This window comes from Canis aureus, chromosome 15 (assembly GCF_053574225.1).
Source record: "Canis aureus isolate CA01 chromosome 15, VMU_Caureus_v.1.0, whole genome shotgun sequence".
Lineage (NCBI taxonomy): Eukaryota > Metazoa > Chordata > Mammalia > Carnivora > Canidae > Canis > Canis aureus.
The window spans coordinates 40,240,353-40,253,775 of NC_135625.1; the positions used below are offsets into that span (position 1 = coordinate 40,240,353).

At 38.5% G+C, this 13,423-nt stretch overlaps 1 protein-coding gene across 1 annotated transcript in view; it reads left to right on the forward strand.

Moving 5' to 3' along the window:
- The window catches only part of ADAM9 (ADAM metallopeptidase domain 9), a 137,957-nt gene that overhangs the window by 13,251 nt on the left and 111,283 nt on the right, over positions 1–13,423 (forward strand). Inside the window, exons 3-4 of the mRNA XM_077849229.1 lie at positions 107–165; positions 13,320–13,398. Of these exons, the coding sequence (XP_077705355.1) occupies positions 107–165; positions 13,320–13,398 (138 nt within the window). The remainder of the gene's footprint in view (positions 1–106; positions 166–13,319; positions 13,399–13,423) is intronic.

Consider the following 13,423-nt stretch of genomic DNA (forward strand, 5'->3'; position numbering starts at 1 on the left):
TATTTAGGATGGAATTTCCAGTGTCTTATAAAATACCAGTTGTGAAAAGTAATTTATAAGATGGTATTTTATTGTGGTTTTTTTTTTTTTCCTTCTCTGCATTTAGGTGTCTTATATCATTCAAGCTGAAGGAAAAGAGCATATTATTCACTTGGAAAGGAACAAGTAAGAAATTTAATTTTCTTTGGCTTTTTGGTAGTTTGTTTAAAAAATAGTATGTTTTTAAAGATAGTAAGCTTTAAGTTGTTTATTTAAATAGTCTACTTAGCTAGATATTATTCAGTAGATTAATAAAAAGATGAGAAAAACAAGAGTAGTAGTATGGAAAAGCCATACTATTTTGGGTTTCAATTAATATTAGAACAAGGAAAAATATATTAAAGTCAAAGAAAGTTGTATTTCAGAAGAAAACTTTTTAACTGTGATCAGCCCAAGGAACAACTGAACAGGGACAAAGAAATCTTTAATAGTTATGCCAATCTGCTACTACTGCCGTATCAAAATACCACAGACTTAAAAAAAAGGAAGTTTATTTTCTCACAGTTCTGGAGACCAGAAGTCCAAGATCAAGGGGCCAGCTGGGCTGGTGTCTGGAGGGTCTCTCCCCTTGAGTTGCAGATGGCCATCTTCTCATGCTGTGCTCACATGGCTTTCTTGGTATGGGTGGGGGTGGGGGCTGTGGAAGGAGCAAGCTCTCTGATATGTCTTCTCATAGGGACACCAATCTTGTCAGCTGAGGACCTCACCCTTATGACATTTTTCAACCATAATCACTTCCTTATTAGCTCCATTTCCAAATATAGCCACATTGGCTATGAGGGCTTCAACATATGAGGTTTTTCTGCAAAGGTTGAGAGTAGGGAGAGGGGACACAAGAGTAGTCTCTTACCTCTCCCTTTTAATCCTTTCTCCACATTTTGATATATTTTCACCTGATCCCACTTTGGTAATCTGTATTCTTTGGCTGTCTTTTTGAAATGCCAAGTTTGTAACCATGGTGAGTCACCGTCATCTACTTTCCTGTGGCCTGTCTCTCCCCTTTCCTTTTCTTCTTTCTTTTCTTTCTTTTCTTCTTTCTTTCTTTCTTTTTCTTTCTTTTCTTCTTTCTTTCTTTCTTTCTTTCTTTCTTTCTTTCTTTCTTTCTTTCTTTCTTTCTTTCTTTCTTTCTTTCTTTCTTTCTTTCTTTCTTTCTTTCTTTCTTTCTTTCTTTCTTTCTTTTCTTTCTTTCTTCTTTCTTTCTTCTTTCTTCTTAGATTTATTTATTTCTTTTAGAGAGGGAGAGAGAGAGAGAGCATGCCTAAGCTTGAGGGGTGGAGGGAAAAGGAGAGAGTCTCTAGCGGACTCCATGCTGTGTGCCGAGCCTGATGTGGGGCTCGATCTCATGACTCTGAGATCATAACCTAAGTCAAAACCAAGAGTCACACACTTAACTGACTGAGCTACCCAGGCTTTCCCCCTTTCCCTTTATACAGCAAAACTTCCAATATCTTTAGCGAAAGATCCTAGGGAAAGAGCCACCTAATAAGCCCATTTACAATGAGGTGTGAATGAGGGGATGTAAAGTGTTTCTTTTTTTTTTTTTTTTTTTTTATGTAAAGTGTTTCTAAGGAAGCATCGGCCTGGAACCTCTCAGCAGCCTCTGAGAGTTTTTGTCAGACATGCAAATTCACCGGACTAACCCTAGAATGAACCAGAATTTTGGAAGGTGTCATAGCAACCTGTGTTTTAACAAGCTTTCCAGATGAGTTTTGTTCATCCTCAAGTTTGAGGAAAACTTTATCTAGAAGAGGATGTTAACCCAAAGGATTTGAATTGCTCTGGCAGAATTTCAGGCAGTGCAGCAGATATTGTCAGACAGACTTTCTGAAGCCTTCTACTGTATTTGATGGACATTAGCATTTATTGAACATTTTCTATATTCCAGGCACTGTATTAGGTACTTTTAGGTATATTATTTATTTAATTCTCACAAAATTCCTGAAGGATCTTGCTTCACTATAATGTAATAATGTCAATATGTAAAAAATATCTAATAGGGGATCCCTGGGTGGCTCAGTGGTTTAGCGCCTGCCTTTGGCCCAGGGCGTGATCCTGGAGTCCCAGGATCGAGTCCCACATCGGGCTCCCTGCATGGAGCTTGTTTCTCCCTCTGCCTGTGTCTCTGCCTCTCTTTCTCTGTCTTTCATGAATAAATAAATAAACAAAATCTTTAAAAAAATATCTAATAGGTCTAAATATTTTCTTCTCTTTCTTTCTGTAGGAGATGTAAATTAATTAAAATTATGTCAATAAAATAATACAGTTGATCCTTGAACAATATGAATTTGAACCAATGAGTCAACTTATAGGTGGATTCTTTTCAGTAAATATATGTACAATACTGTAGATGTATTTTCATTTCCTTATGATTTCCTTTTTTTTTTTTTTTTTTTTTTTTTGAGACAAAGTGCTAGCACAGGATGGGGAGGGTGGGGAGAGTGGTAGAGGGAGAGGGAGAGAGCAAAGGCAGGTTCTCTTAGGCAAATTCTCTGCCCAGTGTGGAGCTCACCATGGGCCTCAAATCTTACAACCCTGAGATCATGACCTGAGCTGAAATCCAAAGTCGGACACTTAACTGACTGAACCACCCAGGTACCACCTTATGATTTTCTTGGTGACATTTTCTTTGGCTTACTTTATTGTAAGGATATAGCATATGATACATACAATGTGTAAAATGTGTGTTAATTGGCCACTATGTAAGGCTTCTGGTCAACAGTGGGCTGTTAGTAGTTAAGTTTTTGGGGAATCAAAAATTCTATCTGGGTTTTTTCTCCAATTCCTGCTGACTTTCTGCCGGGCCCGTTTCCTTTCCCTTATTGGCATAATTTTGCCAAGGGTCATTTGGAACTTCGTTGTCCTCTTTGGGAAACTTGAGATCTTCCCATCTTGACTCCCGATACCTCTGCTTCTGCTCTTTCTTCCTCCTCTTATCACCTTCAGTCTTTCCTCTAGTTTCTTTGAATTCTTTGAGATGTACCTCTTCCAGCCCCTGCTACCTCCAACCCTCTGTCCACCCTGTTGACCTTTCCTTTCCCATTTCAGCCCCTCTGCTTTCTATAGCCCCTGGAATTGTAGGCACCTTGGCCTCCACTGGGGCCTCTCAAGGGAGCCAGGCACCCCTGAAAGCAGCTCTCTGAGGCTCAGAAGAGGAAAAAAAAGCTATTTGGAATAGAGTTGGACAGTTTGTCTACTCATGGACTTTGGAAATGTCCAAACAGCGCTTAGACGTCTTCTCAGTCACTCCCCTAAAATGTAATCGATTTCCTTCATAAGAGTCATAGCACAGAAAAAAAAAAAATTAAAGTCTCCACAGTTACTGGTAGGCGGGTCACCTCAACTTGGTCCATTTGCCACAAACATAATTCGGATGAAAATGCAAGGTGGAGATAAACCAGTGAGATCATATTACTGTTTTACTGGCTTATGGCTAATATTTTGGAATGGAAGCTATAAGATTCTATTTGTATGTATCTGTATTATATGTGTTTATACATATGTATGTTATGGATGTGTGGTAGTTTCCCGCCTCTGGATGGTATTACGAAATTAATTTAAGAAATCCCTTAAAGGAGGGGTGCCTGGGAGGCTCAGTCAGTTAGGTGTCTGGCTCATGATTTTGACTCAGATCATGATCTTATGGGTGGTGACACTTAATATAAATTTAATTAAAACTCAGAAATATAGAAGCTAACCCTAATCTTTGTTTTTTTAAGTTCACATGATTTGGGATAATCTTTGGTAAATAAAGTTAGCTTTAAAATTACTGATAAAGTTATTGGTAAACTGACAATTTCAGAGTTATCAGCATTAAATATGTAATTTAGATACAAAGTTTTTTTTCTACCTACATTTACTAATCAAACAAATTTATATTATCTCTGCTGGATGTTTAAGATTATAAACTGTAAATCTAACCTAAAAAATGTATTAATAAAAGGAATTGCTTAGTGCATGTCAAGCACAGCAGTTAAAAAGGAAAAATTGTATGTATAACTTTGTAGGTTCTTTAGGTTGTTTGCTTCTGTGAATTTTTTTTTTTTGTACTTGCTTGACTTGTTAATAGGAAAAATTAGTTAAGATGTGCATGGTTAGCTTTGTTTAGTTAATGTCTTATGAAGTTTTCATGTAATTCAAGCAGAATTATTAAGATCAAGTAAATTAAATAGATATAAATGGGATAAAACGGTATAAATGAACTCAGTGATCATCCTGTTTTATAATAGGTCTCCTTAAAAATAGTTTCAAAAACCTTTTTCATAACTTTATTATTTTTTTTTTAAAATTATTTATTTATTTATTTATTTATTTATTTATTTATGATAGTCACAGAGAGAGAGAGGCAGAGACATAGGCAGAGGGAGAAGCAGGCTGCATGCACCGGGAGCCCGACGTGGGATTCGATCCTGGGTCTCCAGGATCACGCCCTGGGCCAAAGGCAGGCACCAAACCACTGCGCCACCCAGGGATCCCTTTTCATAACTTTAAATGTTCAATGTATACTAAGTTAATGAGGGATATGTATTGACTTAGATCTCATTTCCAAATTAGAGAAAATATTGAAGCATTAATTGCTGAACATTAATTTTATTTACCTTTAGCATCTCATTTTTAATATGATATAGAAAAGCTAAAAATATTTGAGTCTGTAAATAAACATAAAATTATACTATGAAAAAGACACATGTCTCTAGGAATTATGAAATGATAATATTCTTAAACTGGTTATAGTATGATAGTATGTGATTATGTGGTACTATGTGAGTTTACAATTGCCTGCTTCCTACTTTTCAGTGAAAAGTTGGGTTTCTGATGGTTAAAAATATGGTCAATATTATGTAAATGAAACCACTAGGAATAATAAGGGTAAGGAAAAAGAGAACTATGCAAGGAAAGTAAGATGTATTTTTGGTAAGATAAGGCATGAAGGATGTGTTTTTGTTAAGGGAAAAAAGAGTAATTTTGTAGTAAAGCGAAAGGACTGATGTTCCAGAATGAGAAAAGAGTAGGACAAAAACTGAACGGATATAAGAAACATTTTTTACAAGCTTTGTGGAAAAGGAATCTTTTCTTTCCTGGTCAAAGCTGGCCAAGACTGGATGGATTTATTTGTAAGGTTTTAATTTTAATTTAATTTATTTATTATTAATTAATTAATTAATTTCTTTTTGGAGTTCAATTTGCCAACATATAGTGTAACACTGAGTGCTCATCCCTTCAAGTGCCCCCCAGTGCCCGTCACCCAGTCACTCCCACCCCCTGCCCACCTCCCTTTCCACTACCCTTGTTTGTTTCCCAGAGTTAGGAGTTTCTCATGTTCTGTCTCCCTTTCTGATATTTCCTTTTTTTTTTTTTAAATAATAAATTTATTTTTTATTGGTGTTCAATTTGCCAACATACAGAATAACACCCAGTGCTCATCCCGTCAAGTGCCCCCCTCAGTGCCCGTCACCAATTCACCCCCACCCCCTGCCCTCCTCCCCTTCCACCACCCCTAGTTCGCCTCCCAGAGTTAGGAGTCTTTATGTTCTGTCTCCCTTTCTGATATTTCCCACACATTTCTTCTCCCTTCCCTTCTGTTCCCTTTCACTATTATTTATATTCCCCAAATGAATGAGACCATATAATGTTTGTCCTTCTCCGATTGACTTATTTCACTCAGCATAATACCCTCCAGTTCCATCCACGTTGAAGCAAATGGTGGGTATTTGTCATTTCTAATGGCTGAGTAATATTCCATTGTATACATAAACCACATCTTCTTTATCCATTCATCTTTCGATGGACACCGAGGCTCCTTCCACAGTTTGGCTATTGTGGACATTGCTGCTATAAACATCGGGGTGCAGGTGTCCTGGCGTTTCATTGCATCTGCATCTTTGGGGTAAATCCCCAGCAGTGCAATTGCTGGGTCATAGGGCAGATCTATTTTTAACTTTTTGAGGAACCTCCACACAGTTTTCCAGAGTGGCTGCACCAGTTCATATTCCCACCAACAATGCAAGAGGGTTTCCCTTTTTCCACATCCTCTCCAACATTTGTTGTTTCTTGCCTTGTTAATTTTCCCCATTCTCACTGGTGTGAGGTGGTATCTCATTGTGGTTGATTTGTGTATTTCCCTGATGGCAAGTGATGTGGAGCATTTTCTCATGTGCTTCTTGGCCATGTCTATGTCTTCCTCTGTGAGATTTCTCTTCATGTCTTTTGCCCATTTCATGATTGGATTGTTTGTTTCTTTGCTGTTGAGTTTAATAAGTTGCTTATAGATCTTGGATACTATAGTCCTTTATCTGATACGTCATTTGCAAATATCTTCTCCCATTCTGTAGGTTGTCTTTTAGTTTTGTTGACTGTTTCTTTTGTTGTGCAAAAGCTTTTTACCTTGATGAAGTCTCAATAATTCATTTTTGCTTTTGTTTCTTTTGCCTTCATGGATGTATCTTGCAAGAAGTTGCTGTGGCCAAGTTCATAAAGGGTGTTGCCTGTGTTCTCCTTTAGGATTTTGATGGAAACTGTCTCACATTTAGATCTTTCATCCATTTTGAGTTTATCTTTGTGTATGGTGTAAGAGAATGGTCCAGTTTCATTCTTATGCATGTGGATGTCCAATTTTCCCAGCACCATTTATTGAAGAGACTGTCTTTTTTCCAGTGGATAGTCTTTCCTCCTTTGTCGAATATTAGTTGACCATAAAGTTGAGGGTCCACTTCTGGATTCTCTAATCTGTTCCATTGATCTATGTGTCTGTTTTTGTGCCAGTACCACACTGTCTTGATGACCACAGCTTTGTAGTACAACCTGAAATCTGGCATTGTGATGCCCCCAGCTATGGTTTTCTTTTTTAAAATTCCCCTGGCTATTCGGGGTCTTTTCGGATTCCACACAAATCTTAAGATAATTTGTTCTAACCCTCTGAAGAAAGTCTGTGGTATTTTGATAGGGATTGCATTAAATGTGTAAATTGCCCTAGGTAGCATTGACATTTTCACAATATTAATTCTTCCAATCCATGAGCATGGGATATTTTTCCATCTGTTTGTGTCTTCCTCAATGTCTTTCAGAAGTGTTCTATAGTTTTTAGGGTATAGATCCTTTACCTCTTTGGTTAGGTTTATTCCTAGGTATCTTATGCTTTTGGGTGCAATTGTAAATGGGATTGACTCCTTAATTTCTCTTTCTTCAGTCTCATTGTTAGTGTATAGAAATGCCACTGATTTCTGGACATTGATTTTGTATCCTGCCACACTGCCAAATTGCTGTATGAGTTCTAGCAGTCTTGGGGTGAAGTCTTTTGGGTTTTCTACGTACAGTATCATGTGATCTGTGAAGAGGGAGAGTCTGACTTCTTTTTTGCCAATTTGAATGCCTTTAATGTCTTTTTGTTGCCTGATTGCTGAGGCTAGGACTTCCAATACTATGTTGAATAGCAGTGGTGAGAGTGGACATCCCTGTCTTGTTCCTGATCTTAGGGGAAAGGCTCCCAGTGTTTCCCCATTGAGAATGATATTTGCCCTGGGCTTTTCGTAGATGGCTTTTATTTATTTATTTATTTTAAATTTGCCTTGGTATCAATAGCACATAGATATCAAATCATTATTTATTTTTTTTCTGTGTTAAAACCAACTTTTCCTTAGGTTATTTGTTTGGTCTTAATAAAAAATTATAAGAAAGATTGTTTTTCTTTACCTTTTAAGTAGTATGCCTGGGAAAACAAGATTTTGTGTTTAAAATAATTTCCTGTGCTTCATATTGATTTGATCATTTGATTAATGAAAATCAGGTCTTCTCAATAGTAAGAGGGTAAGAATTTTTATAACTAGGTAACTTCCTGTATTTGTCTTTGAAATCTTTTAATTGTGACTGGTAATATGGATAACTAAGGATTGTTTCCCAGTAACCTGTGATCCTGTTTAGACAGATGATCAAATCTTCTAACCTTTGTGACAACTTTTCCACTCCATGTCAGCTCTGAGAGGAGTCTTTTTGACCTCAAATTAACTTTTTTTCTAGATGACCCTTGGAAAATCTCATAGGTTTTGTCTCTCTCCTAATAAAAAGAGACATGTTTTACTACTTAGGTTTATTTGATATGTTGAATTAAATGGGAAGCTTTGTCAAATAGGTGATGATAAACTTTTTTAGGTTACATGTGTATGGATATACACGTAACAGGTATATATTGTATTTGTTCATAGAAATTGTAAGATATTCATAGAAATTTGTCAATAACTTTGTTATTATTTTAAGTTGATGTCACAGAAATAATAAAATGTCCTTGTCAATAGCATTATGATGAACTCTATCAGATCTTTAACCACAATAATTCTTTTTTTTTTTAATAATTCTTTTTAAAGATTTTATTTGTTTATTTGAGACACATACACACACACACACACACACACACACATACACCAGAGCATAGGGAGGGGTAGAGGGAGAAGCAGACTCCCCACTGAGCAGGGAGCCCAACCTGGGGCCTGATCCCTGGACTCTGGGATCATGACTTGAGCTGAAGGCAGATGCTTAACCTGAATCACCCAGGCGCCCCTAACCACAATTATTTTTAAGTGTTTTGTCGTTCAGAGACAGTTATAATTTTACTGTGATTCTTCTCTGGAAGTGCTTATAACCAGCTACCGCTTAGAATGGTCCTTGATGGCATGACTTGAAAACTTTGAGACCTGCCATTGGATTGTGTAAGAATTTCCAGAACTAATGAGGAAATAGTTGGATTCTTAAAGACTGCTAACCCAGGATTAAGTAGAACAAGTCTCAATGACATGAGCCTGAATGAACAGATGAGGATGATTATAATTTTTTATAACATTTTGTTTGAAACATTGCTGGTTCTTTAATGCTTTCTTTTTTTTCTAAATTTAAGGAAAACTTTCTCTTTTCTTAAGCTATGTGCAACTTAACAGCAATTTGTAACTTATACCTTGGTAAACAGAACTGAAGCACTGTCTTTCCTTCTGACCTGAGCCCTCCAGAGATTGAAAGCTCTTAGAGAATATTTTTATTTTCATGGCAGCATAGTTATTTACATAAGTTCCTTGAGAATCTGTTCTCCTTGTAACGGGTGCCATTGGAAACCTTAGTTACATACCAAGGTTTTTATCTGGAATGTCATATTTGAGAATGATAGATATCAGATCAGATATGTCCAGACAGCTTTGAGGAACTAAGGTTGACTATAAGGAGCCAAAGTTCATAAACCACACCCCTTGGCAAAATCAGCCTATATCTGGCCTACATGTCTTTCTGTCTTAAAGATGAGTAAGGAAGCTCATTTCTGGCAGGTCCAGGAACCTCAGGGTATTTTGAGAACCTTGAGAAGAGAAGAATTCTCCCATATCTATAGGGAATGCAGGCAAAATCTGGTGGCGAGATCTTGATGCGGCTTCCCAGCCTTGAGAGGCTTTTAAAAGTCCAATCTGAGATTCCTTATGAAATGTTCCAGCAAATCAAACTCAAACAAGGGCCTATGCAGTCAATCACTATTTTTACTGCACTTATGTAAATAATCAGACCAGATGTAATGAAACTAGACTTACTTTGCAAGCAGATTAGTCTTTGAATTATCTTTGACAGAAATAAGGGTAACTGTAGAAGTTTTTTGTTGTTGTTGTTGCAGTAGAAAACTGTAGTGTACCTTTGCTGGCTTGTCTTGCACATTTTGCCGGTGTTTTTTATTTTTATGTTTTCCCCCCAAGATTTATTTATTTATTTTAGATAGAGATACAATGAGTGCATGTGAGCAAGTGGAGAGGCAGAGGGAGAGAGTGAATAGCAAGCAGAATCTGTGCTGAGCATGGAGCCGGACATGAGGCTTGATCTCATGACCCTGAGATCAGGACCTGAGCTGAAATCAAGAGTCAGATGCTCAGCCAACTGAGCCTCCCAGCGGTCCCCCATTTTGCCAGTTTTTTTCCAAATCCTAAAATCTAGTTTCCTCCAATAGCTGGCTTCAGCTCTCCAAATTAACATTTTCAGTTTTTTTCCCTTCTGACTTGGAATCATTGAGAATCAAGACCACCCTTTTCCTGAAGATCTGCAAGCTGAAGCTGGACAAATTGATATAAACTCCAAAAAAAAAAAAAAAATTTGATCACAACAGATCATATGTGGGCAGCCTTCCTGCCTTCTGCTGTATGGACCATTCAGAAAGTTCACCAGAACACCTGATGCCATCACCAGAGACATTCAAACTGTCAACCAAGAAGATTTGTCAGATGGCTAATGCCATCCTTTACCATGCTTCAAGAACTCCAAATCTAAAAGCTTTGGCTGCTTCCCACTGGATTCAGAAACTTGGTTCTTCTTTTATTTTATTTATTTATTTTTATTTTTAAAGATTATTTATTTATTTATTTATTTATTTATTTATTTATTTATTTATTCATGAGACATGAGAGACACACACACAGAGAGAGGCAGAGACACAGGCAGAGGGAGAAACAGGCTTCATGCACCAGGAGCCCGACATGGGACTCGATCCGGGTCTCCAGGATCAGGCCCTGGGCTGAAGGCGGCACTAAACCACTGAGCCACCGGGGCTGTCCTTATTTTCTTTTTTAATTTTTTTTTTTTTATTGGAGTTCAATTTGCCAACATATAGCATAACACTCAGTGCTCATCCTGTCAAGTGCCCCCCTCAGTGCCCATTACCCAATCACCCCAACCCCACACCCACTTCCCTTTCCACTACCCCTTGTTCGTTTCCCAGAGTTAGGTGTCTCTCATGTGCTATCACCCTCACTGATATTTCCCAATCATTTTCTCTCCTTTCCCCTTTATTCCCTTTCACTATTTTTTATATTCCCCAAATGAATAGGACTATATAATGTTTGTCCTTCTCAGATTGACTTATTTCACTCAGCATAATACCCTCCAGTTCCATCCATGTTGAAGCAAATGGTGGGTATTTGTTGTTTCTAATGGCTGAGTAATATTCCATCATATAAATACCACATCTTTATCCATTCATCTTTCGATGGACACCGAGGCTCCTTCCACAATTTGGCTATTGTGGACATTGCTGCTATAAACATTGGGGTGCAGGTGTCTCGATCTTTCACTGCATCTGTATCTTTGGGGTAAATCCCCAGTAGTGCAATTGCTGGGTCATGGGGTAGCTCTATTTTTAACTCTTTGAGGGGCTTCCACAGAGTTTTCCAGAGTGGCTGTACCTGTTCACATTCCCACCAATAGTGCAAGAGGGTTCCTCTTTCTCCACATCCTCTCCAACATTTGTTGTTTCCTGTCTTGTTAATTTTCACCATCCTCACTAGAATTTGGTGGTATGTCATTGTGGTTTTGATTTGTATTTCCCTGATGGCAAGTGATGGGGAGCATTTTCTCATGTGTTTGTTGGCCATGTGTATGTCTTCTTTGGTGAAATTTCTGTTCATGTCTTTTGCCCATTTCATGACTGGATTGTTTCTTGGGTGTTGAGTTTAATAAGTTCTTTATAGAGGTTTTTCTTTTATTTTCATTGTAACTGTCCTCATTAAATGCCTTAATGCTAGCAGCATCCAGCAAATGTTCTTTAGTACCGAATTCTAATAGATGATTCAGCTGGTACTTAAAGAACAAAAGACATCCAGACAGAAAAATGGATTTATATTGTTTGGATGAAAGAAGGATGGCTCTTTTCTTGAACGAGAGGGGAAACTGACAAACATTCTTTGCTTGCCAAACTTTAGCCAGGCTGTTGAACCTTCTAGATACATCAGTCCACTTCCCTGTAAAATTGCGTTTTAGGGGCAGCCCGGGTGGCTCAATGGTTTATCGCTGCCTTTGGCCCAGGGGATGATCCTGGGATCCCGTGATCGGGTCCCATGTCGGGCTCCCTGCATGGAGCCTGCTTCTCCCTCTGCCTGTGTCTCTGCCTCTCTCTTTCTGTGTCTCTCATGAATAAATAAATAAAATCTTAAAAAAAAATTGGGTTTTAGGAAGAACTCCCCCCATCCCTCATTTCTGATCCCTCTGGGCATGTGATCAGGTTCCTTATTCTTTACCATCCACCAGATGATTTCTAATCACCCTGGCCTTTATTCAGCGAGAATCTGTTTAGCCACACCGCCCCTCAACGCTGATATTTCCAGTTAGTAATTTTCTATCCAATGCTACTCTGCTCCTTGGCTATAAATTCCCAATTTCTGGGCACCTGGTGGCTCTGTCAGTTAAGCATCTGCCTTCAGCTGAGGTCATGATCCTAGGGTCCTGAGTTCAAGCCCCGCATTAGGCTTCCTGCTCAGTGGGTAGCCTGCTTGCGTCTCCATCTCCCTCTGCCTGCTGCTTCTTCTGCTTGTGCTCGCTCACTCTGTCAGATAAATAAATAAAATCCTAAAAAAAAAAAAGCCCACTTGCCCATGCTATATTGGAGTTGATCCTTAGCAGTCCCTCACTATAAAATCCCTGTACCTATCACAGTGGAGCTGAATAAAGTCTTTCTTATCATCTTTAACAAGTGCCACTGAATAGTTTTTCTTTAACAGCGATAAGCCTGTCTTTCATATAGTTTACAGTGCTGAGCTCCCTTCTCACGCAAAGAAGCTTCAGGAATCAGCAGTAATTGCTTCCTCCAGCTGACCCAGATTTTGCCTCTGTACTTAACAGGTTAAAGCTGTGAGTGCTTCGTGCTTATACAGGACTTTTAGGAAAGAGTAAATGTACTTGCTTTTCTTCTAGAAATATGATGTACTATATAACCTTATTTGTACCTTTCCTCTGAGATGTTTCAGAAAATTTTAAAGACATTACTTATGTTTTTTTTGTAAGCAGCGTTTTGTGACCATTAGAACAGGTGTATTGTCTAGCACTCTTTATGAGGAAGCAGTGCACACGATTTCATATGCAAGACTGTTCATGAGCTTTTCACTTTATAAAAGCTCCCTCTTGGGATTCCGGGTGGCTCAGCGGTGTAGCACCTGCTTTCCGCCCCGGGCCTGATCCTGGAGACCCGGGATCGAGTCCCACATCAGGCTCCCTGCATGGAGCCTGCTTTTCCCTCTGCCTGTGTCTCTGTGTCTCTCGGGGGGGGGGGGGGGGGGGGGGGGGGGCGGGGACACACACAGGCAGAGGGCGCTAAACCGCTGAGCCACCTCAGCTGCCCTAAATAAAATCTTAAAAATAAATAAAAGCTCCCTCTTTAATAACTTGTCAGGTAAAGTTTTTATTCCTGCGTATATCTCTTCTAGGAGTACTGCTTGTGAGTTGTGTTCTTAGTTGTATATAGGTAAAATAATTTTAAATGATGTGTTTTATTCCTCTTCCAGTGACTTTTTACCCCGAGATTTTGTAGTTTATACCTACAACAAGGAAGGGGCTTTGATCTCAGACCATCCCGATGTACAGGTAATATATTTTCCTCTTAATCTTA